The sequence below is a fragment of the Peromyscus californicus genome, unplaced genomic scaffold, assembly GCF_007827085.1.
Source record: "Peromyscus californicus insignis strain IS unplaced genomic scaffold, ASM782708v3 Scaffold_11__1_contigs__length_118956290, whole genome shotgun sequence".
In the NCBI taxonomy this organism is placed as follows: Eukaryota; Metazoa; Chordata; class Mammalia; order Rodentia; family Cricetidae; genus Peromyscus; species Peromyscus californicus.
In genome coordinates, this window is record NW_026294402.1 from 27,619,715 (window position 1) to 27,646,802 (window position 27,088).

A 27,088-nucleotide genomic window follows, 5' to 3' on the forward strand; every position below is an offset into this window, starting at 1 on the left:
TAGTTTCTTGGAACAGCATTAGATGGCAGGTGTTTTGTAACCCTTTCTTTTTTTTTTTTTTTTTAAATAAGATTGAAACATTTTGCCCTGCTGAGAAGCCCCTAAAGCAGGAAGATAAACAACTCAAAATAGCTACAGGAAGGCCCTAAAACTGACCAGATTCACTAGACCCATCCCTGTCAGAGTAAACAATAAAAGTCAGAGCCCATCTCAGATGATAAAGAGTTAAGCTGGGGGATGGCACAAAAACCTCTCAAAAGAGCAAAAGCTGTAAAGAAGACACTGAGACCCAACGGACTGTGTAGAAGAGGTTTAGACTACTGAGACATCTGGAAAGGACACCCTCCAACCTGTTAATCTGCCTGTAGGCTGTGCAATGTGCTCTAGGTTCCCAACTTTGTGACTGTCACCCATGCTGGAGTGGGCCGTGATCATGTATCTGGTAATGCAGACAGAGTCAAAATGACTCTTTGAGTCATTTCTTCTCCTTTAAGTAATCTCTCACCCATATTCCAGTTCACTAAGCTGGACTTTGGTGGTATATGTATATATCTGTCATGGGAGCTTGATTTGGGGGTGAATAGACATGTATTGTGTCTCCTCAGAAAAAGTTTTGTCACACAACAAACAGCAGGCATATTTTCCACCCCTTTTTCATGTATATGCAAACACACAACCACACAGGTTAAATTCTAGAGCCCTCAAGGGAGATAGTGTTAGGGTCCTGGAGAAGTCCCACAAAAGACCACCACCTACATATGCAATCAACAAGAGCGTTTTTTATTCTAGTATGGAATAAAACACAAAGGCAAGATGGCAAAGACCCCCCCCCCCCCACTCAGGGAAATGAGAGCTCCTTTTAAGTCTAACTAAGGGGAGTGTCGAAGGAAGTTAGCTCATCTTAGATATGATTGGCTTATGCGAGTGGCAATCATGTTAGTAACTTCTAATTGGCTAGGGTTAGTTGGGGGTTTATCAGGGCTACAGTTTTCCATATTTGCGCAGGCCTGGACAAGTCCCCAACTTTGTCCTTATTTGGTTTATTACTTTGAGCTGTTGATTGTGGCTCAGGCCTGGTATGTCCCAGGTCTCCTTGTCCTTGCTGTCAAGGGGTGTTGGAGATTGATTGTCCTTTGTTCGTGGCTCTTCCTCAGAAACTGCTTGCTTGGTTCCAAAAAGCAGGGACTGAGGCCTAGTTCTTAACTAAGTTATTAGGGCAGGCTGTCATGATATTTGCCTGGCCCTCTCAATAGCCCAGGCCAACTGGGTGCAAGAGCGTAGCTTTCTTGATACAAAAATATTAACATGGTCTATCATGGACCCAAAGCAAGTACAACAGACAACAGATATCAGTCAAACAAATCTAATGATCTGATAAGGTGTGTGTCTGCTGAGAATTAACCATGGGAAAAGTACTTGCAAATGCCTTGAAGACCAGGCCATTGATCCTCCTCTGAGTGCTCATCTCCTCTTATTAACATCATCTAAAGTTCTCAGATCTTCCGTTCTACTCTCTTCATTCTGTTCTGTCCTTTGGGAATAGATACATCAGCCACCTTGGAAGAAGAAACACTGTCTTCTTTGCTGTGGGTGGGGCATCTGAAAAGGATGCTTCTTTTTTTTCCTTTGCATATTTCTTGCATTTTTTAAGAAAAAAAATTATTTTAAAATTTGTGAAAATGAATAAGAACCCTCGGGAGTTAAATGGAAATTATTATACAGAAGAAAACTTTACTGTCTTCCATGGCAGAAATTGAATAAGTTTTAGAAGGTCGAAATTCAATAAACTCAGACATCAACTATAGATAGTTCCACTACATGGAATGAAGCATTATGTCAGTGTCATTTAGTGTTAAAAGCATTTGTTTTTTGACTGCTACATTCTTTAGCAAATCAGCACCATTTTTTAAAAATAAATTTGTTTATTTATTTCACATCCTGGCTGCAGTTTCCCTCCCTCCTTTCCTCCCAGGCCTTCCCCCCTGTGCCCCCCCCCCCCCCATTCACTCCCCTTCCATTTCTGTTCAGTAAAGGGCAGGTCTCCCATGAGTGTCAACAAAACATGGCATATCAAGTTGCAGTAAGACTAAGCACCTCCCCATGTATTAAGGCTGGGCAAGGTGACCCACTATGAGGAGTAGGGTCCCAAAAGCCAGTAAAAGAGTTGGAGACAGCCCCTGTTACCTCTCTCAGGAGTCCCACAAGAGGACCAAGCTACACAACTGTAACATATGTGCAGAGTGCCTAGGTCAGTCCCATGCAGGCTCCCTGGTTGTCAGTTTAGTTTCTGTGAACCCCTATGAGCCCAGCTAAGTTGATTCTGTGAGTTTTCTTGTGGTGTCCCAGACACCTACAATCCCTCTGGCTGCTACAATCCTTTCTCCCTGTCTCCTGCAGGATTCCCTGAACTCTGCCTACTGTTTGGCTGTGGATCTGCATCAGTTTACATCAGTTGCTAGATGAAGCCTCTCTGATGACAATTAGGTTAGGCACCAATCTGGTCATGGAGATGGCCAGTTCTGGCTACATATCCGGTATTGCTAGGAGTCTTAGCAGGGGTCATCCTCGTAGATTCCTGGGACATTACTTGTGCCAGATTTTTACCTGACCCTGAAGTGCCCCCTCTTTCCAGTAGTCTCTTTTCAGTACTATCACCCTCTGACCCCCCACAACCTGATTGCCCATGTTTCCATCCCCACCCGCCTGCCCTCAGTCCACTCATAAAATCTCTTCTATTTCCCCTTTTCAGGGAGATCCAGGCATCCCACCACCCCCTATGAATCCTCCTTGTTATTTAGTCTCTGGGCCTGTGGATTGTAGCATAGTCATCCTTTATTTTACTGCTAATATTTACTTATGAGGGAGTACCTGCAGAGTTTGTCTTTCTGGGTCTGGGTTACCTCACTCAGGATGATTTTTTTTCTAGTTCCATCTATTTGCCTTCAAATTCCCTGGTGTCCTTGTTTTTAACAGCTGAGTATTACTCCATTGTTAATGTAACACATTTTCTGTATCAGTTCCTCAGATGAGGGACATCTACGTTGTTTCTAGGTTCTGGTGATTGCAAATAAAGCTGCTATGAACAGAGTTGAGCAAGTGTCCTTGTGGTATGGCTGAGCATCCTTTGGGTCTATGCCCAAGAGTGGTATAGCTGGGTCTTGTGGTGTATTGATTCCCACTTTTCTGATAAACTGCCACACTGACTTCCAAAGTGGCTGTATCTATCACCCTGCACAAAACTCAAGTCCAAGTGGATCAAAGACCTCAACATAAATCCAGATACACTGAACCTGATAGAAGAGAAAGTGGGAAATAATCTCTAAGGCATTGGCACAGGATAACTTCTTGAACAGAACACCAACAGCTTAGGCACTAAGAATGACCATAAATGGGATGTCATGAAATGGAAAAGTTTCTGTAAGGCAAAGGACACCATCAAGGACAAAACAGCAACCTACAGAATGGGGAAAGATCTTCACCAACCTCCTATCCAAAAGAGGGCTGATTTCTAAAATATATAAAGAATTCAAGAAACTAGATATCAACAAACCAAATAATCTAATTAAAAAATGGGATACAGATCCAAACAGAATTCTCAACAGAAGAATCTCAAATGGCCGAGAAACACTTAAGATGTCAACATCCTTAGCCACTAGGAAAATGCAAATAAAAATAACCCTGAGATTCATTCCATCTTACATTTGTCAGAATGGCTAGGATCAAAAACGCGAGTGACAGCTCATGCTGGAGAGGATTCAGAGCAAGGGGAACACTCCAACATTGCTGGTGGGAGTGCACATTTGTACAGCCACTTCTGAAGTCAGTGTGGCAGTCTCTCAGGATCAGCTTTTAAAGTGACAGATTTAATCATATTTATCCTAACATGTCAGCTGAAAATCTTTTTGATCTCTTCTAAATTATAGTTTCCTTGGTAGAAGGATAATTGTTTAATAAAATAAGCAATATTTTATTCTAATGATACGAATGATCCTTTTTTTAAACTTATTTTGATTTATGTGTGTGAGTGTGTACTGACATGAATTTATATGTGTCACATGCACACAGGTGCACACAGAGGCCAGAGGGTGTGGGATCTCCTGAAACTGGAGTTACAAGCAGTTCACAACTGTAATGTGGGTGCCGGGAACCAACTTCCAGTCATGTGGAGGAGCAGTAAGCACTCTTAACTGCGGAGCCATCTCTCCAGCCCCAGACATTAATAATCCTTATTGAAAGACCCTAACTACACTTTCACTGTAACTAAAATTCATTCAGATTTATTAGTTTATCTTTTCTGAAGAGAAAATATAAACATTACAGTAATCTCAGGGTCTTTTTTTGTCATGGTAATGGAGCAGACAGCTGGTTTCAAGGGAATGCCTCCCTGCCTCAAAATATCTCCTGTACTCTGGTGTTCTCATGCTTGACATTCCACTGCAGAAATGCATTCCTTGTTATTAAATAACTCCTCTCAACTCAGTCCACTTAGCAAACACTGTTACTACCACAGTCGATAAAGTATTAACATAGAGAGCATCTGTGTGTGAGCAAACCACACAGGCAGATTGCAGGGCTTCTTATTGAAACTTGGTACAGTTTAGATGAGATGGAGGTGTTATCATTCTGTTGCACAGATGAGTGAGCTGTTGCTCACAGGTGCTGAGAATTGTATCAGGTTCTGCATTCGAACATAGTCCAGCCTAAGAGTTAGGTTGTGTTTCTTTCTTTTTACTGAATTTCATAATTGATAGCAACTCATTTTTCAGATTAACTTTTCTCAAACAAAAGAATTTCAAAAACATGGGCAATGACTGTTCTCAGAAAGGATAGCAAATATTTCCTTGTTTTTTCAGACTTGTTAAGAATTTCTAATTTTTTACATCATTGAATAGTAGTGATTACTTGCCATTGATAAGATAAAAATTAGTAGAAAACTAAAATTGTTAAAAGTATAATGAAGGATTTTGCATTGTTCCTTTACAATATTATTAAACTAAAGTATTCCAATTATTATTTTATTTATACTTCTCAGAAAATGTTTTATTTATACTTCTCGGATTACAAATATAAGAAACAAAAGCTTAAAGTTCTTGTTTCATGTCTGCTCATCATATAAGATCTGTAGTTTAAGAATTTTTGCCCAGTAAACTTGAACACATTCAGGTGATTTTCAAATTATGTGTTACATACTGTTCTGGTGTCATAAGCAATTTCTCACATGCTTATTTATTCCTTTTTTAAAAATTTATTTCTTATCTGTATCTTTTTGGTGAGGCATTTATTAGTTCTTTTTATGCTTTTTAAATTAGGCTCTTTTTCTGTTTTTAGGAATTCTCTGTGTATTTTGGATAACAAGCTCTTGTCTAGTTTTGCAAGTAAGCTAATGTTGGCCTTGAGGGCTGATTTAGGAAGTGTCCTCTCTCCTTTTGTTTCCTGGAACAGCGTCTAGATATGAGGTATAATTTCTGCCTTAGGTATTTGGTAAAATTTATTGGTGAACTCATTAGTGCTTGTTGCTGTTTTTGAAATATATTAAATATTGATTCACTAGCTTACATATCTATACTCTTAATCAAATTGTGTATTTCTTTGTGTGTGGGTTTGATAGGCTCGGTCGGAGTTGCTCATATTTTCCTTTGCTGTCTGTCATCTCTAGCTCCATCTCTACTTTATTTCTTGTGTTAGTAGTTTGTTTCCTTTCTCCCCATCCACCTCTCCTCTTCAGTTAAACTGACTAGAAGCTCATTAACTTTATTGATGTTTTCAAAGAATTGGCTTTGTTTTACTAACCTCTGGTTTTCAGTTGTAGACATGTATTCTTAACGGCCTGAAAGCAAACAGTATATGGTCTCTATCTTTTAAACAGTATAGTGTATTTAATGGACTGAGAGCAAACATGTGGTCTCTGTCCCTTTAAACTTACTTTAGTGTGTTATATACCCCAGAATGTGGCATTAAGTGTTTGGTGAATCTGAGAAACACATGTAATCTGCCTGTTAGTCATCTACACGGTCAGTTGTATTCTGGTGATTGAGTCAGCTGCTTCTTAGAGCTGTCCACCTGGAATGCAGATACAGTTAAACTTTCTAACTGCAATAGTAGATCAGTCTGTTTTCTCCTTGTGTTTTCTCCTTTTATTTTTATTTATTTTGTGTGTGTGTGTGTGTGTGTGTGTGTGTGTGTGTGTGTGTGTGTGTGTGTGTGTGTGAGAGAGAGAGAGAGAGAGAGAGAGAGAGAGAGAGAGAGAGAGAGAGAGAGAGAGAGAGAGAGAGAGAGAGAGAGTTTTACCTGTTGTGTATGTATCAAAGAGAGCATCTGATCCTCTGGAATTAGAAAGATAAGACAGTTGGGACCTGTCATGTGGGTGGGTCCCAGGTCCTCTGGAAGAGCAGCCAGTGCTCTTAACCTGCTGAGTCATCTCCCCAAAGTATGCTTTAGAAATCTTTTTTTTTCTTTTTCTTTTTTTTTTTTTTTGGTTTTTCGAGACAGGGTTTCTCTGTGTAATGGCTCTACCTGACTGTCCTGGAACTCTTTTGTAGACCAGGCTGGCCTCAAACTCACAGAGATCCACCTGCCTCTGCCTCCCAAGTGCTGGGAGTAAAGGTGTGCGCCACCATGCCCTGCTTTAGAATTCTTTTTAAAGATATAGTTTAGATATCTGTGTAGGAAAAACATCCCAAGGGGACCAGACTAGCCTTATTTTTATAATTCTATTCTTAGTTTGTTTTCCACTTTTAGTGCTTACCACTTTAAAAAAATATCTTTTTTGTGTGTGTATGAATGTCTTGTGTGCATGTATATCTGTTTTGTCACCTGTGTGCCTGATATACCTGTGGAGGACAGAAGAAGGCATTGTAGCCCTTGGAACAAGAATTCCAGGTGGTTGTGAGCCACCATGTGGGTGCTGGGAATCGAACCTTGGCCCTCCTCAAGAGTCAGTGTTCTTAACCACTGAGTCATCTCTCCAGCCCCCTTCTGTCTATCTACAACTTTACCTTGTTTACCAGTACCTCCTGATTTCTTGCTGCACACCCATCTTCAGCCTCTGATAACTGCCATTCAGCCATCTATAACATCCTTGTTATAAATGCCTTTCTTTTAAGGCTGAATACTACTCCATTTTGTGTGTGTGTGTGTGTGTGTGTGTGTGTGTGTGTGTGTAATATGTAATGGACTGTGTAGTGGGATATATAATGGAATAATACTCTTTATCCATATGCAGCATTTAGGTTGTTTTCTTGATTTGGTGTTTAAAGGAGTATAGGTATTTCTTTGACATATGATGTCAATTACTTAAGGTATATGCCCAGTATTGGGATAGGATAATTTTTTTTTAAGTTGAGGAGCTTCCATACTGTTTTCATAGCAGCTGGACTAATTTATATTCCTACCAGTAGCATGCACAGATTTCCTTTCCTCGTGTCTTCTCCAGTGTTTGTCTCCTTTATCCCACTTAGTGTGATAAGCGTTCTAACCTGAGTGAGGGGATGCCTTTTTGTAGATTTGTTTTGCATTTCACTCACAGTTAATGATACTGATAATTTTTTCATGTACCCATTGGTTATTTGTATAACTTCTTTTGAGAATTGTTTATTTAGGGCTACTGCCCATTTTTAATCAGATTATTATTACTCTGTAATTAAGTTGAATTCTTTGTATCTTCTGAATTTAATGCCCTGTCAGAAGTGTAGTTTAGTAGTTTTGATTTTGAGTTTATTTTCTAGGATTAATGTTGGTGATAATATAGCAGGATTTCTAGTTTTCAAGTCCTTTTGTTTTTGATATCCAACATAATGGTAACATACATTCTGATTGGGTGCTTCAAACTACTAGGCATTAATGAGAACTATTAGGCTAGGCTGAGAAGGGAGGGGGAAGCAGGGGCTACAGGGGAGGTGTGGTCAGATTACCCTTCCACATTTGGGAGAGGGTACTAACCAGCCCATATGCACATCCACATTGACTCTCCCAAATGCTCCTCTCTGCTTTTCTTTCTCTTGTTCTTTAAGGAGCCCCTGCTTCCTTTACTGTACTAACTAACCAATAAATGAATTTTATTTTTCTTTGATTTTGGGAAATATCCTGTTGCCTTAAGTTATTCATTGGTTCTTTCTGTAGATTGAGAGTCACATGCTGTCTTACCCCAGCAGTTAGTTCAGTGAGTAGCAGAAGACTCTGGAAATAGTAGGGAGAGGACTAATGGAGGGCTCGATCTTATTTGTATAAGTATTGACCTTTCGTTATAATGTGATTCACTGGAGTGTTTGGAGCAGAACTTATCATCATTAAGTCAATAGAAACTTCTTATTAGGAAACACACAATTTCATGAATAAGATACCATTAGAGAATAAAGGCCTAATCTTTAACATTTTGAAGAAGAATGAATTTATTGGAATTTTGTTCTTTACCCATAGGGCAAAAGTTGGATTGTTAAAAGAAGTTATGAAGATTTTCGAGTACTTGATAAACATCTTCATCTCTGCATTTATGACCGTCGATTCTCCCAGCTCTCAGAGCTTCCCCGATCTGACATGCTGAAGGACAGTCCTGAGGTAACCCATGTAGAACCCTGCAGAAATACTAATACCTAGGGATTAGCCGAAGTTTTTGTCAGTGTGGAATACTAGAGCACCTCGGATCATTCCTGGGATTGCTTACTTTAGAAGAGAGACTTATGGGGATGTTCAGAAATAAGCAAGTCTCATTTGCTTGGGTGGGAAAACCTCATGATGATGTTGCTAGCCAGTATGTATTAGCAGACCGTTCTTCCAGTGAGCGTGGAAATACGAAAGCCAAGGTGTGAAAGAGTTCACTACTAGTGAGAGGCACATTGGAGCCGTGCTGCTGGGTCGTCATGGCAGGTTGCGTCTGTCTGTGCACTCATTTTCACTTCAGCAACATTTCTGAAAACATGAAACAATTGTAACCATTGTATAAAGAAGAAATTTTTTATCACGCCAATAATAAAAAGTACAATTGGAATAAAATTTGTGAGTAATATTTGAAAGTAAGTGAGGTACATTTAATGGAAAAACAAAATACAGTCACAACTCTTGTATAGGATGATTGTAGACTAGGATGAGTGGGAATCTTACCCACAAACACAGAGTAAACAGAGTAGCCAAGGACATTGCAGAAGGCCTTTGCAAGTAAGACTATCACTTCTGGGGGAGAATACATCCATGAAAAATGAGAGCATACTATTGTAAAATAAAATAATCAAATCTTCGAAATAAAGTATCATGTGCATCAATAATAGCAGATCTAAGTAACTGAGCTACATACATAAAGGAGACAGCTACAGAGAATTAATGAGCTGGGGTACCACATCGTAAGTATATAGCCCCTGGAAGGGTCAGGAAGTTAAGAAGTTGTGAGAAGACATTTGGAATTGTAGAGAATAGGTACAGGGTAGTCCTTAATCATAGGAGATATAGGAGGAGAGGGGATGTAAGGTAATAATTAAAAATTAATCTAAAAATCTTAGAGCTAAAGAAAGCAATGTTTTCCATTCTGGGAGGCTCCATTAAATGTTACTGAGTGAGTGAAAAGCCTCATATATGTCTTAATTATTGTTCTGTTGCTGTGACAAAATACCCTAAGAAAAGCAACCTGAGGAAGAAAGGATTTGCTTCGGCTTCCCCTTTCAAAGAGATACAGTTTGTCATGTCAAGGAAGACATGGCAGCTGGCAGGGAAGTCATGGAGCCAGGAGCAGGAGGCTGGCTGGTCACATTCCATGCAGATAGTGAACAGGAAGTAGATGTGGGTTATAAAGCCTCAAGGCTTGCCCCAGTGACCCATTTCATCCAGCAGACTCCACCTCCTGAAGGTTCTACAACCTTCCAGACAGCACCACCATCTGGGAAGCCAGTTTTGAAACACACTAGAATATGGGAGACAGTTTACATTCAAGCAGCAACATTCTGCCATTGGCCCTGTTTCACAGCCATCTCTCAATGCAAAATGCATTTGGTCCTACTTCAAAAGTCCCCATAGTCTTTGACAGTACCAACACTTCAAATGCCCATTTTTCCCCCCTGAGACTTAAGTGTGATGCCCTGCAAAATCAAAAATTGAATTGACATAATTCTAACATATAATGGCAGAGTAAACATTCCTATTCCAATGGGGACGAATGGGACAGAGCAAAGAAAGACCAAAGTGAGACTAAGATCCATCAGGGAAAATACCAAATCCTGTAGCTCAGTATCTAGCATCTGGGACTGGTATCGGGGGTTAGTTACAAAGGACTTAGGCAGCCCCACCCCTCCAGCTCTGCTGCCTACAGCAGGTATAGCCTTTCTCTAGGACTGGCTCTACTTCACGAATGCAGCTTTCTTCAGTGGACATCACATGATTTGGCCTCTCAGCAAGCCTCACTTGCATAGCTTCATACAGTGGCCTTTGGGTGCCTCCCTGCAGGGGATCTGACCTTTCCACTTGTTGTTTGGCTTCATGGCTCTCAGGAACTGTGGAGCCAGACTTTGAATTCCTCAGTCTTACATCTTCTATGCCTGCAAAACTAGTACCACATAGATGACTCTTGACAAATTCTGCTGCCTCCGCAGGTGGAACTTGGCCCTCTTGGGGTAGTTTTGTTTTTGACAGCATTATCTAAACTTCTAAAAAATTCTTTGAGAATTTTATGCATGGATGCAGTGGAATAAATACATCCCTTTATTTCCCTTCCACTTTCCCCACACCCTTCAGACCGCTTTTGATGACCCACCAAGTCTAGTTGGTGGTGTACATGAGTGTGTGCCATCCATTGCAGCATTGGAAACTTACAGTGGCCACACTCTCCATGCAGAATGATTCCCTCCCCTTCACCTCAATCTGTCAATTGCAATTGCTCCTCAGTAAGGAGTTGGGGCCTCGCCATTGTCTCCCCCATCTATGCTGGAATTTTGGTAGTTTGATCTTGTGTAGGTCTTGTGCAAGTAACACAGCTAGTGTGATGAGTGCAGTAACCATGCCCTGTCTAGAAGACAGTGTTTCCATGGCACTCCTCCTTTCTTGTAGCATTTAAACTCTGTTTCCTCTTCTGTACTGTTCTCTGAGCCTTCAAGGACATGGGGGAGAGGTGCTTGATAAAGATATCTCCCTAAGTGCTGAACAATCTGCTGCTTCTTAACACTTGACCACTGTCTCCATGACTGCTGCCAGGCTGGGGAGCAGCTTCCCTAGCCAGTGTTAAGAGCACTGCTCCCCATCTATGGGTGTTCATATAAATATTTAGAAGGCAGTTTGACAGACATCATGACCATTTGGCAAAATAACAATAACACGTAATATCTTAGGGTCTGTGGCTTTCTAAGCCATGTGTGGGCTTTTGACACAGGGTTTTTGTCCCAGACATGAAATTCCCTCCTGTGAAGAAGACATCAAATCCAATCAGAAAGTGCTTATCTATCCCTTAGCAGTTGAATCCCTGTTGAACTAGTGGGTACCTCTTACCTGGCGTGTAGGTATTACAGCATACAAAACCCAGCTCAGAGTAAGAGCACTAATGTCTTCGCTCTGTTAATCTCACACTTCAATCCAAGTCTACACAGTACTTTCCAGCACTATGAAAGTTAGCCGCCAAGGAGAGGGGGAGGTTCCTGGTGGGTTTGAGGTTTGTTTATGCATGTTGGACCCCAGTTTAACGACTTCTGTGTGCTGACTGTGGGGAAGAACTTCTGGGCAGTTGCTTTCCACAGGTAGGAAACTCCTTTGGCATCTTCAGCTTAGGCTCTTTGCTTTCAAAGAAATCTGCATTTTCACGTTTGTAACTTTGGTGAGTGGGTTCCTGCCTTTCAGGATACTTTCCTCCTGTACAGAATAGGAGGTTTCTGTTTAATGGCGCAAATTCCTTTATCAGTTACAGGTCTTTGTCATTTACATTCCCCTTGTTTACAGCTTTAAGCTTGCTTGCGGAGCCTTCCTCAGGAAACCATATTATTTAATTTCTCTGTGTTCTGCCTCTTATTCTCTGACGTTGAAGATTTGAATGAGATCAGGGAGCAATAATCACAACATAGCCTCCAGTGTCTGCCTTCATAGTTCCTAGGCCCATCCAAGTACGCCATTGCTTTTGAACTCAGCCTCCAGTTCTTGAGACACAGGCAGAATGCACCTGTACTCTGCCAGAATATAACCCACATGACCTCTAGTCTAGTTCTCATAGACTCCTCTCTGAAACCTCCTGGGCTGGGCCTGCACAGTGTACCTTTTTTTTTTTTTTTTCTTTTTGTGCATTCTGAACTTTTGAACTCTTACCACAATGACTGGTTCAGTTCTGTTTGCAGCATTTTAGGTCTTCCTACCCCAAATTTCCAAACTCTTCCACCACATTCCTCTTAGAAACTAGTTCCAAAGTACTAAAATCAAGACGGTCAGATTTAGCATGGCCAGAACTCCACTTTTGGTATGAATTTCTGTCTCTATTCTTTTTTTGTTACTGTGACAAAATATCCTCACCAAAACAACAACACACGCACATACCAAGAACAAAACAAAACAACCAACCCAGAAACTTTATCTTATTTCCAGAGAGGTTCAGTCCACTGTGGTGGAAATGTAAGGTCAGGAGGGAAGGTAGGGGCAGGAGCAGGAGCTTAACTGTTCCCATGGCCTCTACCAGGAAGTGGAGGGTGAGCAGGCTAGAAAGACTTGGGTTCTGTCATGGGTCTGCCTCGGGCTGTCATGTCCCAGAACAGTGAGCTGTACTGTGGTGTAGGATCACATGAATACGGCTGCTCCTGTACAGTGTATGCATGGGAGATTACAGCCTTGGGAAGTCAAGAGAAACATGGGGAAAGTTAGACAGACAAGCCACAGATGTGTATTTTAATAAATACCTTTTGTGTTTTCAATATAAAAATAGAAAAACAAAGTCATAAGATTAGAACCCGTGCAGTGTGGCCCTTGATGATAAGATGGTAAATAGACAGTGGCTGAATTATTCTGTAAAAAATGCCGTCGTTTCAGTGATAGTCTTCTGTAACTTAGTGAAGAATTCTCTATAGCTATTATGTTTTAGGTGTTTGAGATAGGGTATCACTGTGCAGCCCTGGCTGGCCTCACAGAAATCCCCCTGCCTCTGTTTCCTGGGTGCTGGGATTAAAGGTGTGTGCCACCATGCTCACCCAATGTAATTATTAAAAGCCTAAAGCTCTGTGGGTTTTTTTTTTCTTCTGAAAATAACCAATTTGCAAAAAGCAGAGAGTTGCTCTTTCCTCTGAGTTACAGTGAGTCTTTTTTTTTAGTCGGTTACTCAGATGCTTATGGCTTACCTGTCACGCCTCTCAACTATTGCTGGCAACAAGATCAACTGTGGGCCTGCCCTTACCTGGATGGAGGTATCTGTCTAATCATCTCTGATGAAAGTTTATTCTAAAATGATTTACTTAAGGAATTTATTAGTAACATGATAATTGATGAGTTTCACAAATAAAGAAATTAAGTATGTTCTCATCTTCCAGGAGAACTGATAACTGATAATTTTAATTTTAATGTGTATGCATGTCTGCATGTGTGCTGTTTGTGTGCCTGGTGCCCCAAATGGCCAGAAGAGGGCTTCAGATGCCCTCCAACTGAAGTTACAAATGGTATGAACCACCATATGGGTGCTGGGAGTTCATCTACAAGAACAGCCAGTGCTCTTAAATGCTGAGCCATCTCTCTGGCATGATATCTGATATTCTAATATTAAATCTTTCTCTTTAATTAAAAATAATTTTAATATATTTTATAAATCTATTTATAAAAGATTTAATACAGATTTTAGATAAAATTTAATAACTTTTATAGATCTGCTTATAAAAGACCTATCTTGTTATATAGCATTATGTTAATATATACAATTAGTAAGCTATTTGTTTTTCATTTGTTATTGAAAATATATTTATTTATGAACAAACAGCCTTTTAGCAGTCCCAACTTAAGAGTGTCTTAAGATATTTACTGTTAATTTGTATATGTAGAGTTATATATATTCTCTCCTCCCAATAAAAATTGAGATACTACAAGGAAAGAGGGATGTGGAACCCCGACCCAGACCTGCTTACACCTAAACCATAACTTTGCCTTTGTTGTTGAGTGATATTGGAAAAATAATTTATTTTTTCTTAACTTAAATAACTTTCTCCAGTTTTTCATTTTTACCTTTAAGTGAAGGTACTGATAGTATATTTGGGGATTATGAGAATTAAGTAAAATCCTACACATTAAATGCAAAAAACAGTTACTGACATATATTAGCTACCTAATAAGTGATAGGGTTTTCAAGATGTTTGTTACGTTTGTGGGGTGGTGCATACACATGGTGCAGAGCCTGTGTGGAAATCAGAAGACAGCTTGCAGAAGTTGCTTCTCTCCTCCCATCTTGTGGGTCCAAAGGGCTCAGACTTAATCTGCTCAGCTCAGGCTTATTGGCGAGTGTGTTGACCTGCTGAGCTGTCTTGCTGGCCCTCATTTATGTTTTTGTTTTTGTTTTTTCTTTTTTTTTGTTTTTTTCTTTTTTTTTTTTTTTGTTTTTTTTTTTGGTTTTTCGAGACAGGGTTTCTCTGTGTAGCTTTGCGCCTTTCCTGGAACTCACTTGGTAGCCCAGGCTGGCCTCGAACTCACAGAGATCCGCCTGGCTCTGCCTCCCGAGTGCTGGGATTAAAGGCGTGTTTTTTCTTTTTTTAAAAGACTTTTGGGGCTTATTGTCTCTTTAAATTAAATCTTCATGTATGGTTAGACAAGTCCTATGTCTTTAAACATTCCATGGTGCTTGATTTTTCTTGTAGATTGACAATAAGGGAAACCATCTTCTAGTTCATGAGGAGTCGTCCATCAACACTCCTGCTGTTGGTGCTGCCCATGTTATCAAACGGTACACTGCTCGGGCCCCTGATGAACTGACCTTAGAGGTAAATGATTAGAATGTGGTAATTATTCTCTGGTCCTTGCTGCCTTTATAGCCTGTCTCTGGCTGTTTTAAGAATTCACTTAATTAAAAACAATAATAAAGACATGAGATTTTTCTGTAGTCTCTTATCTTTCAGCCTGGAAAGCTATCTAATTTTGTGTAAAAGACTGTATTCATCCTTCAGCTTTTAGTGTCAGTGTCTCCATTCTACCAGAAAGTCATCCTTGGTCTTACTGCATGGCAAGTGCATCCTCCAAGGCAGGGTTGGATGCCATTCAGAATGGCTCTCATCACTCTGACATGCAGTCATGGTTGCCTTGTTCATCTTGGCAAACATAGTATCCAGTATTTATTGGGAATCGGAGTTATCAAAGGAGAGGCTAAAAGTAAAATGAGTGTTTCTTGCTGTCATATATAAAAGGAGGGAGGGGGTTTAAGTTTTTCCCTGAAAATATGCATTGGCTGATAAGAGACAAAATAAATGCTAGTAGTTTTTTATTTACCAATGAGCCAGTAACATCTTTTTTTTTTTTCCGGTTTTTTGAGACAGGGTTTCTTTGTGTACTTTTGGTGCCTGACCTGGTTCTCGCTCTGTAGACCGGGCTGGCCTCGAACTCAGAGATCCGCCTGCCTCTGCCTCCCGAGTGCTGGGATTAAAGGCATGCACCACCACCGCCGGGCCGTGTAATATTGCAGCTCTGTTCACAGTAACCAAGATATGTCATTAGCCTAGTTGTCCATCAGCAGATGAATGGAGAAAGAAAATATATATGTGCACAATTAAGTTTTATTAAGCTATGAAGGAGAACAATATTATGTCATTTTCAGGTTAATGGAGGGAACTGGAAATTATCATTTTAAATGAAATAAGCTAGACTTAGAAAGACAAATATCACGTTTTTTTTTCATATATGGACTATAGAATTAAATCTGCCTTTCATCTATCAAATACGAAAGTGGGGGTTGTCTATTTGGGAAGAAGGAAACTAGCAGGGGATAGTGTAAGAGGGAGTAACAGAAGATGAATGTGATCAGAGGGCATGGTATACTTGTAGGGAAATAATGAAGGCCTTTATTTGGACATCAGACATGTGCTAATAAAATTGAAAAAAGAAGTAGAACATCTAAATCAAATTGTTTATCACAAGAACAGAAAGTTTGATCATGTTGAGGTCTGAAACCTGTCTCTCTGGTTTTCATTTTTATTCTCTGCATTTATGATAGTTCTTGGTGTATAATAAATAATCAGTTAATGTGTGTTGACTGAGCAAATAAAAGAAAGAACAGTGCAAAAATTTTACAGTATAGAGTAAGAACTGTTCTCATACTAAACTGTTAGGCTTTGCATATCAAAAATGCAAGTATTGAAAGATGCCGTGACTGTTCACAAACAGACTTTGAAGACTGATTATTTGTGCCCTGAGGAATTAGTGTGAACGTAAAAAGACAGGTTCCTGGACTCTGACTGTGGTAGTAACAGTCTCGCGGACTTAGCCCTGTTGTCATGGCTGTCAACATTTTTCTTTTCTTAATTTTACTTTGGAATTAATCTGTACTGAAAAATTATATTTTGTCATAAAATAAATTTGTTAATAAATTAATTTTAATGCCGAGCATTATGGCACATGCCCTTGGTCCCAGCACTCGAGGGGCAGACAGGCAGCTGAGTTTGAGGCCAGCCTGTCTATGTAGTGAATTCCAGGACAGCCAGGGCTACTTAATGAGACCTTCTTTTGATAATAAATAGAAATTAATTTGAATGTTTCATTACCAAGTATTATATCATTAAACATTTAAAAAACAGGAAAATTAACCATAGTTTTACCATTTCAATACTTACTATGTATTTTCTTTTTAAGTGTAATACTTTTTAAGGGTTTATATTTATTTCAAAGATTGTCACATATGTATGCAGAGAATTGTGATCATATGCATCCCCATTTCTTCCCTTCACCTCCTCCTCAGTTCCCCCAACACTTCCCCTTTCTAGTCTCATGTTCTCTTCTTTCCGAGTGACCTGTTAACTCCAATTAGTGCTGCCCATATGTGCCTTTTTGATGAAAGAATATAGCTTCTATTAAATAGACAATTGAAAAGTTTTTTGTTTATGATTTCATTTGTATAAACTTACACATTGCCTTTTACAGTAAAGAAGTTTGATTCTTTAGTGGAGTATTAGTATCATCTAATGATGTATGATATGGAGTTAGAGAGCTTTACGTTTACTAAGAACTCATCTCAAGCTTCTTTCTATGTGATTAAATAAGATATGTCAGGTACTCAGTGTTGTATTACTGTATTATATAATTATATTATATATATATAATATAACAGTACATAATATAATTATATACTGTAATACAAGCATGTATTACAAGCTTGTATTACATGGTAATCAGTATTAATAGATACTCTTATTCCAAATATGTCTATTTAATGCTGTCTTTTAGACATGACTTTGATCACTGATAGTAACAGTAGGAACAAAGTTCTAAAGCTCCTTAACTGATGTCTCCATAAAATGAAAGTCAGAAATAAATTGATATACATACCCCAAGCATCCTGGCTTTGCTATTTAGGACTAGCGGATATGTGGTTTGCTTCTGGGATCACATGGCTGGCTGCTTCCAGCAGCATCACAAAACAGGAACCAACAAAGTTAATATTGAATGCCTGTCGTGTGCACCTTGGTATAGCAAAACCATCCTAAGTTGGCAGCTGTATTCTAGCAGTAGTGATGGTGCTGTAGTAATGCCACACTTTAAAAATGGATCATACTGGGGCTGAAGAGATACCATGGCAGTTAAGAACTCTTGTTGTTATTGCAAGGACCCAGGTTTGGTTTCTAGAACCCCAACTGTCCATAATTCTAGTTCCAAAGAATCTGATGCCCTCTTTTGATCAGGTACCAGACACACACAGGGTTCACATACATGCATACAAACAAAACACTATGCAGAAAAATAAATCTTTAAAAAAAATATGATGCCAAAATCTTGTTTTTTGAAAGTACTGCTTGTCTGTCAGCTGGATCAGTTTTGTGCTATTTAACTTTCAGTAGAATACTCCTCAGTAAAAGGTAAGGCTGTTAAAATTATTTTTAAAAGTCCGTATGTTTTCCCAGAATTTATTAAAGCATAAAATAGTATTTTGCTCTCTTATACAATTCATATCTTAACTATAGATATAGCAATTGGTTTAAAATTGATCAAAAAATGTTTTACTTAAAATTTTAATTTTCGTAGGTGGGAGACATCGTTTCTGTTATTGACATGCCTCCCAAAGTATTAAGTACATGGTGGAGAGGCAAGCATGGATTTCAGGTAAGCAACAAAAACACTGGATATGAGAAAGCTCAAAGAACACTTCTGTATGTTCCATTCGTGTAGCTGTTTACAAGATGTTCCAGGAGACGTCATTAGAGATGTTGTTCAAAGATGTGGGTGATGATGTGTTAGCCTTGATTCCTGCGTCTAGTTGTGCTGTGCTGGCTTTCCTGTCCTCTCCTCCCCTCCCCTTCCATCCCTGAACTGGCTCGAGCCAAGAGTGCAGGCAGTCTCAGGCCTGAAGACTACTTCCCAGGTGGCCAGAGACTGGAGTCTGCTGTGTTTCTAATTGGTTTTAAATAACGATGCACATATGTTTTCTGTTAGAATTTTCTCTGTTTGATCAATTTTTTTCTATAAGAATGAGTCATTACAGTGTGTTGATGGCAGAACAGTAGAACTGGAAGATGTCTCACTTATCTTTTCCACATATGCTTCAGCACTTTGAGATTTGACAGTGGCATCTTTAGCAGTCCATATCTTTAACCAGTTGGCCACTTCATCACAATGACATCTTTTAAATAACCTTATACGAATATTTATATGATTTTATATTATCTGTTAAAACTACACAGAGTAGCCTCTGAAAATGTCTTAAAATTATATTTTTTTTTTTTTTTGTTTTGTTTTTTTTGTTTTTCGAGACAGGGTTTCTCTGTGTAGCTTTGCGCCTTTCCTGGAACTCACTTGGTAGTCCAGGCTGGCCTCGAACTCACAGAGATCCGCCTGGCTCTGCCTCCCGAGTGCTGGGATTAAAGGCGTGCGCCACCACCGCCCGGCCTTAAAATTATATTCTTAATCTGTACCTATGGTGGGGTTTTTTGGGGGGACGGGGGGAGTTGTTGCTGGTAGTTGTGGCTTCCCTATAAGACTGTTACAAAAACACTATATAAAGTATATAACAGAGTTAGAAATTTATGAACTGTTATGTAACTATTTTAAGCTTCGCCTATTTAAGAATTCTGATTAACTTTTTATGAAATGTGCATATTTAAAAGATACTAATACAGTTAAAACAGCGCAGTATGGTAGTTAATTGTAAGCTCTGGTGCCAATCTACTTGACTTTTGTCCTGCTCTATCTTGGCCATATTTTTTTGATGGAGATCACAGGACTTTATTTTACTCATAAATCTATCCTAGAGGTCAGTTGTGTGAAGACAGAAATGTTAATTGCTTGCATCAGGCTTAATGTATATGCTATTTTGCTCAATACGTACTAGTACTAATGTTAAAACTTAAATGTTTTTATTTGAAATTTTTAGTTTTATCATTTTCTTTAGAGCACAGACAGCAATTTAATTTCCTAAGATCAGAACATTATCATTGTCATGTGGCTTCACACCTTCTCTCTGTAACTGGACTCTTCTTTCTTCTAATTTATTCAGAGTTCTGAGAAGGAATTCTTTTGATGAAACGTAAACCTGAGTAGGAGACTAGGGTATTGTTTTTCATTAAGGGGTCCATCCTTGGCCCAGTGAGATGGCTTATGGGATAAAAGCATTTACTGACAAGCTTAACAGGCTGAGTCCAGTCTCTGGGGTCTACATAGTGAGGGAGAGAACCAACTCCCCAAAGTTGACCTGTCTTCCATCCATGTTCCCTGGCTTGCATGTGTGTACCTGTGTGAGTGTGGTACAACTAAATAAATGCTAAAAAAGAAGTGAGCAGAACCAAATTGGCTTTAAAGTGAGTAGTGGTTTGGTCTTGGCATTACTGACAGCTTTCCTCTGTGTAGCCTTAGAGATACGTTACTTGTTCCCTTTGGACTTAAGTTTCTTACTAAAATTAGAAGTTCTGCTTAAATTTTCATATTCTCTTTCAAGAACATGTTAATTTTATTACTGTAATAATAGTAATGGTTTCCCCTCATTTATATAGGAAATACTTGTTGAGTAGTGCAGGCATAGATTTATTCTCCTAATTTTTAAATTAAGACCTACACAGATTAGTTTGTCAGATTTTTTTCTTTTCAAAGTCAGCGTAGGGGACTGACTAGATGGCTCAGTAGTTAAGAGCATATACTGCTTGTATAGAGGCCCAAGTTCACTTCCTATTACCCACGTCTGGTGGCTTTCAACCACCCATAACTCCAGCTCTAGTGGATCTGGTGCTCTTTTTAGACTCTGTGGGACCTGTATTCACACATTCAAATATAGTCCCCTTTATATACAATATTTTTTTAAAAAGTCCCCCTTATATACAATATTTTATAAAAATATACAAAATTAGTGTATGTTAACTAGTTTAAAACTAGTTTATTACCAGAATATATTATATAACATAAAATTCCTTATTTGTTTTGAGGCAGGGTCTCTCTACTTAGGGAATTAGCCCTGGCTGTCCTGGCACTTACTCTATAGACCAGGCTGGCCTCAAACTCATAGAGATTCGCCTGATTCTGTCTCCCAAGTCCTGGGATTAAATGTGTGTTACCATACTGGGCAAAAGTAATTTTTTTTTTGATGCAGGGAGATTTGTATTCAACAATAAAATCCTGTTTATATGGATTTTTCATTTTCCTTGGCCTCAGGAAAGCAGCTGAGTCTGTAAATGACATTGAAATCTCCTCTAAGAACAGCAGTTGATGAGATACCTATAAAATCAAAAGCAAATCTTCAAATGTCACTGTCAGAACTTTTTAAAGGGAGCCCAGTATTTTAAGAGCAGGCTCCACTCAGCTCATTATCCCTTGCACCTACACCAGTCATTTGGAAGAGTGCATATGGCCAATTGCATGGAGAAGTGTGAGTGGGAAAATGTGTTGGACATCTTTGAGGGAGGTGTTACTTAGCATTTCTTAGGCAGTGTTTTTTTTTTTTTTAATTAAAAAAATCTTCAGGTAATTATTTCCTCCCACTCTTATAGAGAGAAGATAGTTTTTGTGAGGTTCAATAGTTCAATAGAGAGCTTGGGTGCTGAATCAGTGAAGGATGGTTGGAGTTTTTGTATCCCATTGCCTGAAGGGCACCAAGTATAGTTTCTAGGTTTACTCTCCACTTGTATGAACTTTGTGCTTCAGTTTTTATGCTCTAGAAAGAAACATTTTTCCTTTTCAGCCAGCGAGGCTTGCAGTCAATGTAGGCCGGCAGCATCCTGGAGCATACCCATGAACTGGTGCATTGCTGACATTGTGTGCTGGCTTTATGTAAAGATGAATGCATTGTATGCTGGGAAAATTTCTCTCTGCCAAGCTCGTTCGCCCTGCTCTTGTTAGATATTTTTGAATTCTGAGTTGTGGGGGCCTCAGCAGAGCTAGCAACTACTCCAGGCTACTTGTGGGCCTTATTTTATATAGTTAAATGTACAGTAGCAAAACCTACCTCAATTTTGTAATCTCTAAAAGCCTTTAACAGTTGATGGCTCTTATAGGAAGGCATTCTTTGTAAGAGCATTTTTATGTGACCCTTTTTAGAATTCAGAATGCCAGTACATCAGAGAAATTTAAATTTCTCTAATGTAAATTATGTTGGAGGTCCTTTTATTTCATACATTGTGGTATATATAGGTGATACAAATTCAGAAGTTAAACAGTGGAGTGTGTGTGTGTGTGTGTGTGTGTGTGTGTGTGTGTGTGTGTGTGTGTTTTGTTATTGGGCATGACTATTTCTAAGGTTCATTCATTGCTTTATTTGTGTATTATTTGTTATGCTTGTTTTCTAGGGCTTTCACAACAAAATGCTATAGACTGCTTGGCTTAAATGGCAGAAATTTATTTTCAGAAGGTCTAGAAGTTAGAAGTCCGTGACTAAACAGTTGTTAGACTTTATTTCCTCTGAGGCTTGTCTGAGAGCCCTTTTGTATACATATTTGACAGGGATTAGAGTCTTCTATAAGTTCCCAGGCCAAAGGCAGCCAGAACTTTGGTATTGGCCATGCCTGATAAGAGATTGAGGTCCTTGTGAAGAATTCCCTGGAGAGACTGTTGGGTAGGTATCCTGACTTACTCCTGGAATCAGGTGCACCTGAGAAGGGCCAGTGTCAGGCTCACAGGTTAGCATCAGGCCCTCGGTACTGTGTCCTTGTGGCATTAGGCACTCTGCTCCAAGCACAGAGGACAAACAGGCTTAGTACCCTCTTCTGTGTTTCTCAGCTAGAATCTGTGGAGATCTTGCAGGGATTTCTGAAGCAGTGAAGTCTTCAGTAGGACTCAGGTGACCTGTGGAAGTCTTTGTCAGAGGGACTGGGCAGACTGGCAGTGCATGAACACTATATCATGCCATAGAGGAGGAGCCATATGCAGTGACAGTCTGCTTGATAGAGGTGCACAGGAAGTAACGGGCTTGGCTTGGCTTAGGGTGGCTGTGACTCGGGTCTTTATAGGAATCTGGGTGACCATGTGTAGATGACACAGGAGAAGGGAAGAGAGGAATGAAGACATAGGCTGCTGCTTCCCATTCTGCAGACAGTCTGCTAGGATGCCATCCTCTGAACACTGCGGTGGACCTCTGAAATGTCCATGCGTGCAGCTCTGCTTGGCTGATGAGCTTTGTCTTTTTGTCAAGGTCCCACTTGTGTCTTGGCTCTTTCTGACCACATGACATGACATGACTGATCCCTATATGGAGATCTTCCCTTGTGATTACTGTGAAGTAGCTGTACAGTTGCTGTGTGATGAAATTGTTTTATTATCATTTCTAAAAACAAATAGACTTAATTTTTAGTAAAGTTTTGGACTTCAGGCTAAAGTGAGCAAGTAGTTCACAGAGTTTCACAGAATCATTACCCTATAATCTTTCCATTACTTATGTCGTGGTTTATAGTGCATTGACTGTGTGGCAGGCACAGACCTTTGCCACCCCTCAGCTGTTGGCAGAGTTCACCTGCAGTACACAATGCACATTCTTTCTAGAAAATGGTCTGAGGTGATGTACAGGTTGGACACAGATAAGAAAAGTGCAGTCTCAGTTCCTGTCCCACAGCTACTGAAGACCAGTTTTTAGCTTGGTTTATAACTAATGAACCAATATTGATATACTATTTTAGCTGTAGCCCAGTCTGTAAATTAGGCTGTAGAGTGTTGTGTATATCCTGTGGGTTTTGACAGAGCGTATGTATTGGATATGCCATAGTTTATGTTTCCATTCACCCACTGAAGGACACCTTGCTGCTCCTGTGTTCTGGCAAAGATGAGTAAAGCTGCTGCTATGTCCACTTGTATGTTTTGTGTAGATTTCATGCTTCTAAGTCCTTTGGATAAATACCAAGGTGTGCGGTTATGGGATCACATAGTAAGAATACATTCAGCTTTTAAAGAAAAGTTCTAATTGTCTTCCAGAGTGGCTGTCCCACTTCACACTTCCACCAGCTGTACGGGTTCTTGCTGCTAAGCTTCCTTGTTCCTGTGTGGCAGCAGTCAGGTTTGAGGGCTTATCCATCACACCAGTGTTTAGTGATATTGCATGGCTGTCTTAACACTTGAGGTCATCCTGCTCTTCTGCTGCCAGTTGCCCTTTCTCCACCACCTTGGCCTCTGATGCTTCAGCCTTAGTGTATGTAAGAACCATGAGACAAACATCTTAAAACACTGAATCTGCCTCAGTATTGTGGGGTGGGACGCCAGACCACCTCCGACGTGTTTTGTCTCTGTGCCTACTAGGTGAGCTCAGATAGTCAGCTGGTAGTTGGTTAAGACCAACAATTTGCTGCATTATGTTCAACACATTATCTTAGCCCAGACCATAATTTAGCTGTGGAAACAGAAGGGTAAGTTCATCCATGTGTTTAATTTATACCAGGACTCTTTTTTCTTTAAACTTCTGGGAGTAGGAAGTGTGAAATTATATTAACTACAATGATTTGAAATTCTGAAATGTGTAGGTTTTGTCTCCTAAGGAATATATTGAATCTTTTATCTTTGTTGTTTAAGGTTTTCATCATATTACATACTTCAGGTGGAAAAGAAGCCTTCACTGTTCTAAAATAACTGGCATCACTCTCAGATTTGTGTAACTAGGTGTAGACCACTTGGGATTGTGGAGTAAGGCCTTAGCATGTTTTTTCCTTAGGTAAAAGGCATTATTATAGTGGTAACATCTTTGATCATTATTAGTTTAAGTGCAGTGTTCTCAGAGGGTTTTTGTCTTGGAAATGGTCTCTACTTGCATCAGAATGGCCCAAGACATGTGTTAAAACTGGGTGTTGGTATCAGCATCTCAGGGCAGGGAGCAGGAGGTTGAGTTTTATAGCAAGTTCCACAGATGATTTTCATGGCACATATGAAGCCCACTGATTCAGCCTCCTATTGTTAACCCTGTGCACAGATAGAGGGAATCAGTACAGTTCAACAGTTCTTCTGTCTTCCCAACTCACAGGGAATCTTCCTTACATACATTGGCAATGTGGTTAATCTAGAAGAGAAATCTCATTTGGAGGTGACAGCGATTTGTATACTTGTGTTCTTTTAGTTCTCCACAGGATGGTCATGGATCACCTGTTTAGTTTTTCAGTTATTCCAGAACACTATGTGAGTGTTTCTGTGCACAAAAATTAAAGCAATTCTTAAATACCAATACTGTCTTTACCCAGGAGTTCAATGTGCTTCTTTGTAACCGATTGTCATAAAAAAATGTAGGTACTTGGAAATCTTGCCCCTCTAAAAAAGCTACACTTTTTTATAACTCAAAATAAAATAGAGCAAAATGTTTCTTTTCTAAATAAGTAATGAGAAATCATATTAATATACAATGAATTTCGTCTAGAACATCACATATTTTCAAGAGCAGAAGGAATATATGTTATAATAGAAGTCATTTCATAAGTGCCTTTGTAAGCTATTCTAAGTGCTTTTCATTAACCTTTAATTCTCACAACTTTAGGTAAGAGTCCTTTTATTGCATTTGCATGTAGAAAAAAACCCTAAAACAGTCTACTGTCCAGTGCAGAACCCACATAGAAACAGGCGTTCTAGGTAAAGAACAGATCACAGTAGCAATTAATGAACAGGAGTAACCTCTGTTTGTCTGCTTGCAAGAATCCTAGATTTCTGTAGTAGATGACAGTGGGCCATCTGATTCTAAACCGGTCATTTAAGAGGTAGAAGGCTGGAGACGGGGCTGGAGATGGGGTTAGGAGCTTCGGCTGTTCTTCCAGAGGACCCGGGTTCAATTCCCAGCACTCACACGGCAGCTCACAACTGTCTGTAGCTCCAGTTCCAGGGGATCTGATACCCTCACACAGACATGCATACAGGCAAAACACCACTGCACATAAAATAAAATTAAAGAAGTCTGGAGACAAGAGTAGGGAGATGGCTTGGAGATCAAAGTGCTTCATATATAAGCAAGAGTACCAGAGTTCAGATTCCCAGAAGACAGTAAGTGTTGGCTGGGTGTAGAGGCTAACTTGTAATTCTAGTCTTAGAAGGTAGAAGTGGGTTCTCCAGGGAAAGATGGCTAGTAAGACATACTATGGGCTCTGGTTTTGATTGAGAGACCTTGCCTCAAGAAGAATAAGGTGGAAAAGCTATTAAGATCCCCAATATTGGGGACTGGATAGATGGCTCAGTGGTTAACAGCACTGACTGCTTTTCCTGAGGACTCAGGTTCAGTTCCCAGCACCCACCTGCAGCTCACACTGTAACTCCAGTTCCAGGGGACCCGACACCCGTGGCAAAACACCAATGCACATTAAAAAATTAATCCCCAATATCAACCTTGTTTCCAAATGCATGTGTATACCTGTATTTGTGTACATGTGCACCCTCACATATGTGTGTACCCACACACATGGAAACAGGCACACACATGCAGGCACAGCACACACATACAGAGAGAAAAAAGTCTAGACACAGAAATTTAGATAAATTGTTTTATTTTATAGAAACAGTAAATACAAAATACAGTCATGACCAGAATACTACAAATACAGAACTGAGTTCTAACTTTGCACCACTCCTCCTTAGATCATAGAAATGTGTAAATTTTATGTATTTTCATTCATTGCTGATGTTTAAATGTTTCAGGTTGATGCCATTGTTGTCACTGATGCCCAGCAATGAATTTGCTATTGCATAGCTTTTTATTACTTTATGCCATCAGAATATATCCTACCAAGTGATGGCTGACACTTCCAATTTCACTGAAGCCATTGATAAGACAGTTATGGGCAGTAGTTATTAAGCTCTTCAAACTCTATGTTCTCCCCCTCTTTGAACTGTCTTCTAAGACTTTCTTATGACTCTGAAATAAAAGTTACAAATGATACCTCTACCTACATGTGTATTTAATTTCAAAAACAGCTGAAACTTTTACACACACCAGACCTAAAAAGCAAAATAATTTCTGTCTTTTAAAATATACAACATTTAGATACAACTACTTAGGATAAGTACATGAGAACTCTCCTACTTTAAGGGGAGTCCACAGACTGAACAGCATTTATTAAGCTTAACAAGGCCCATTGATAATAGCATCAAAAATATGCAGTCATAAAGCTATCTCTGAAAAGAAATGTGAAAATTATGCATACTGCAGAACCTTGCTGGTTGAAATGAAAGACAACCCAAGTGTGTTGGCAGGCTGTGTTCTTAAGTTATTCTTCCTTCCAAAATTGATTCTAGGTAAAAATCTCCACAAATCTCTTTTGTAGAAATTGATGAGAGGATTAAACATTTTACATGGAAATGCAGAGGATTTAGGATAGAAAAACCAGGCCTGATTTGTAAAACAACCAATATAGAGAGCTAGCACAAAGGGAAGGTCTGCTATAGAACTTCTGGATCAAGAGCTTATGGTATTGATGCAAATCAAAACAGCTTAGTGGAACAGAATAGAGTCTAGAAATAGACCCACACATACATGGACGAGTGATTCCAACAACCATCAGAAGTCAGTACAGTGAAGGAACGTTTTATTTTTGCCTCC

The 27,088-nt window shown here is 39.5% G+C and overlaps 1 protein-coding gene across 5 annotated transcripts in view; it reads left to right on the plus strand.

Annotated features, from left to right (window-relative positions):
- Positions 1 to 27,088, plus strand: part of Arhgap32 (Rho GTPase activating protein 32) — a 251,435-nt gene that overhangs the window by 154,279 nt on the left and 70,068 nt on the right. For all 5 annotated transcript variants that reach the window (XM_052755933.1, XM_052755952.1, XM_052755924.1 and 2 more), the window contains 4 exons: positions 8,416 to 8,553; positions 13,254 to 13,346; positions 14,778 to 14,900; positions 18,145 to 18,222. In XM_052755933.1, the coding sequence (XP_052611893.1) occupies positions 8,416 to 8,553; positions 13,254 to 13,346; positions 14,778 to 14,900; positions 18,145 to 18,222 (432 nt within the window). The remainder of the gene's footprint in view (positions 1 to 8,415; positions 8,554 to 13,253; positions 13,347 to 14,777; positions 14,901 to 18,144; positions 18,223 to 27,088) is intronic.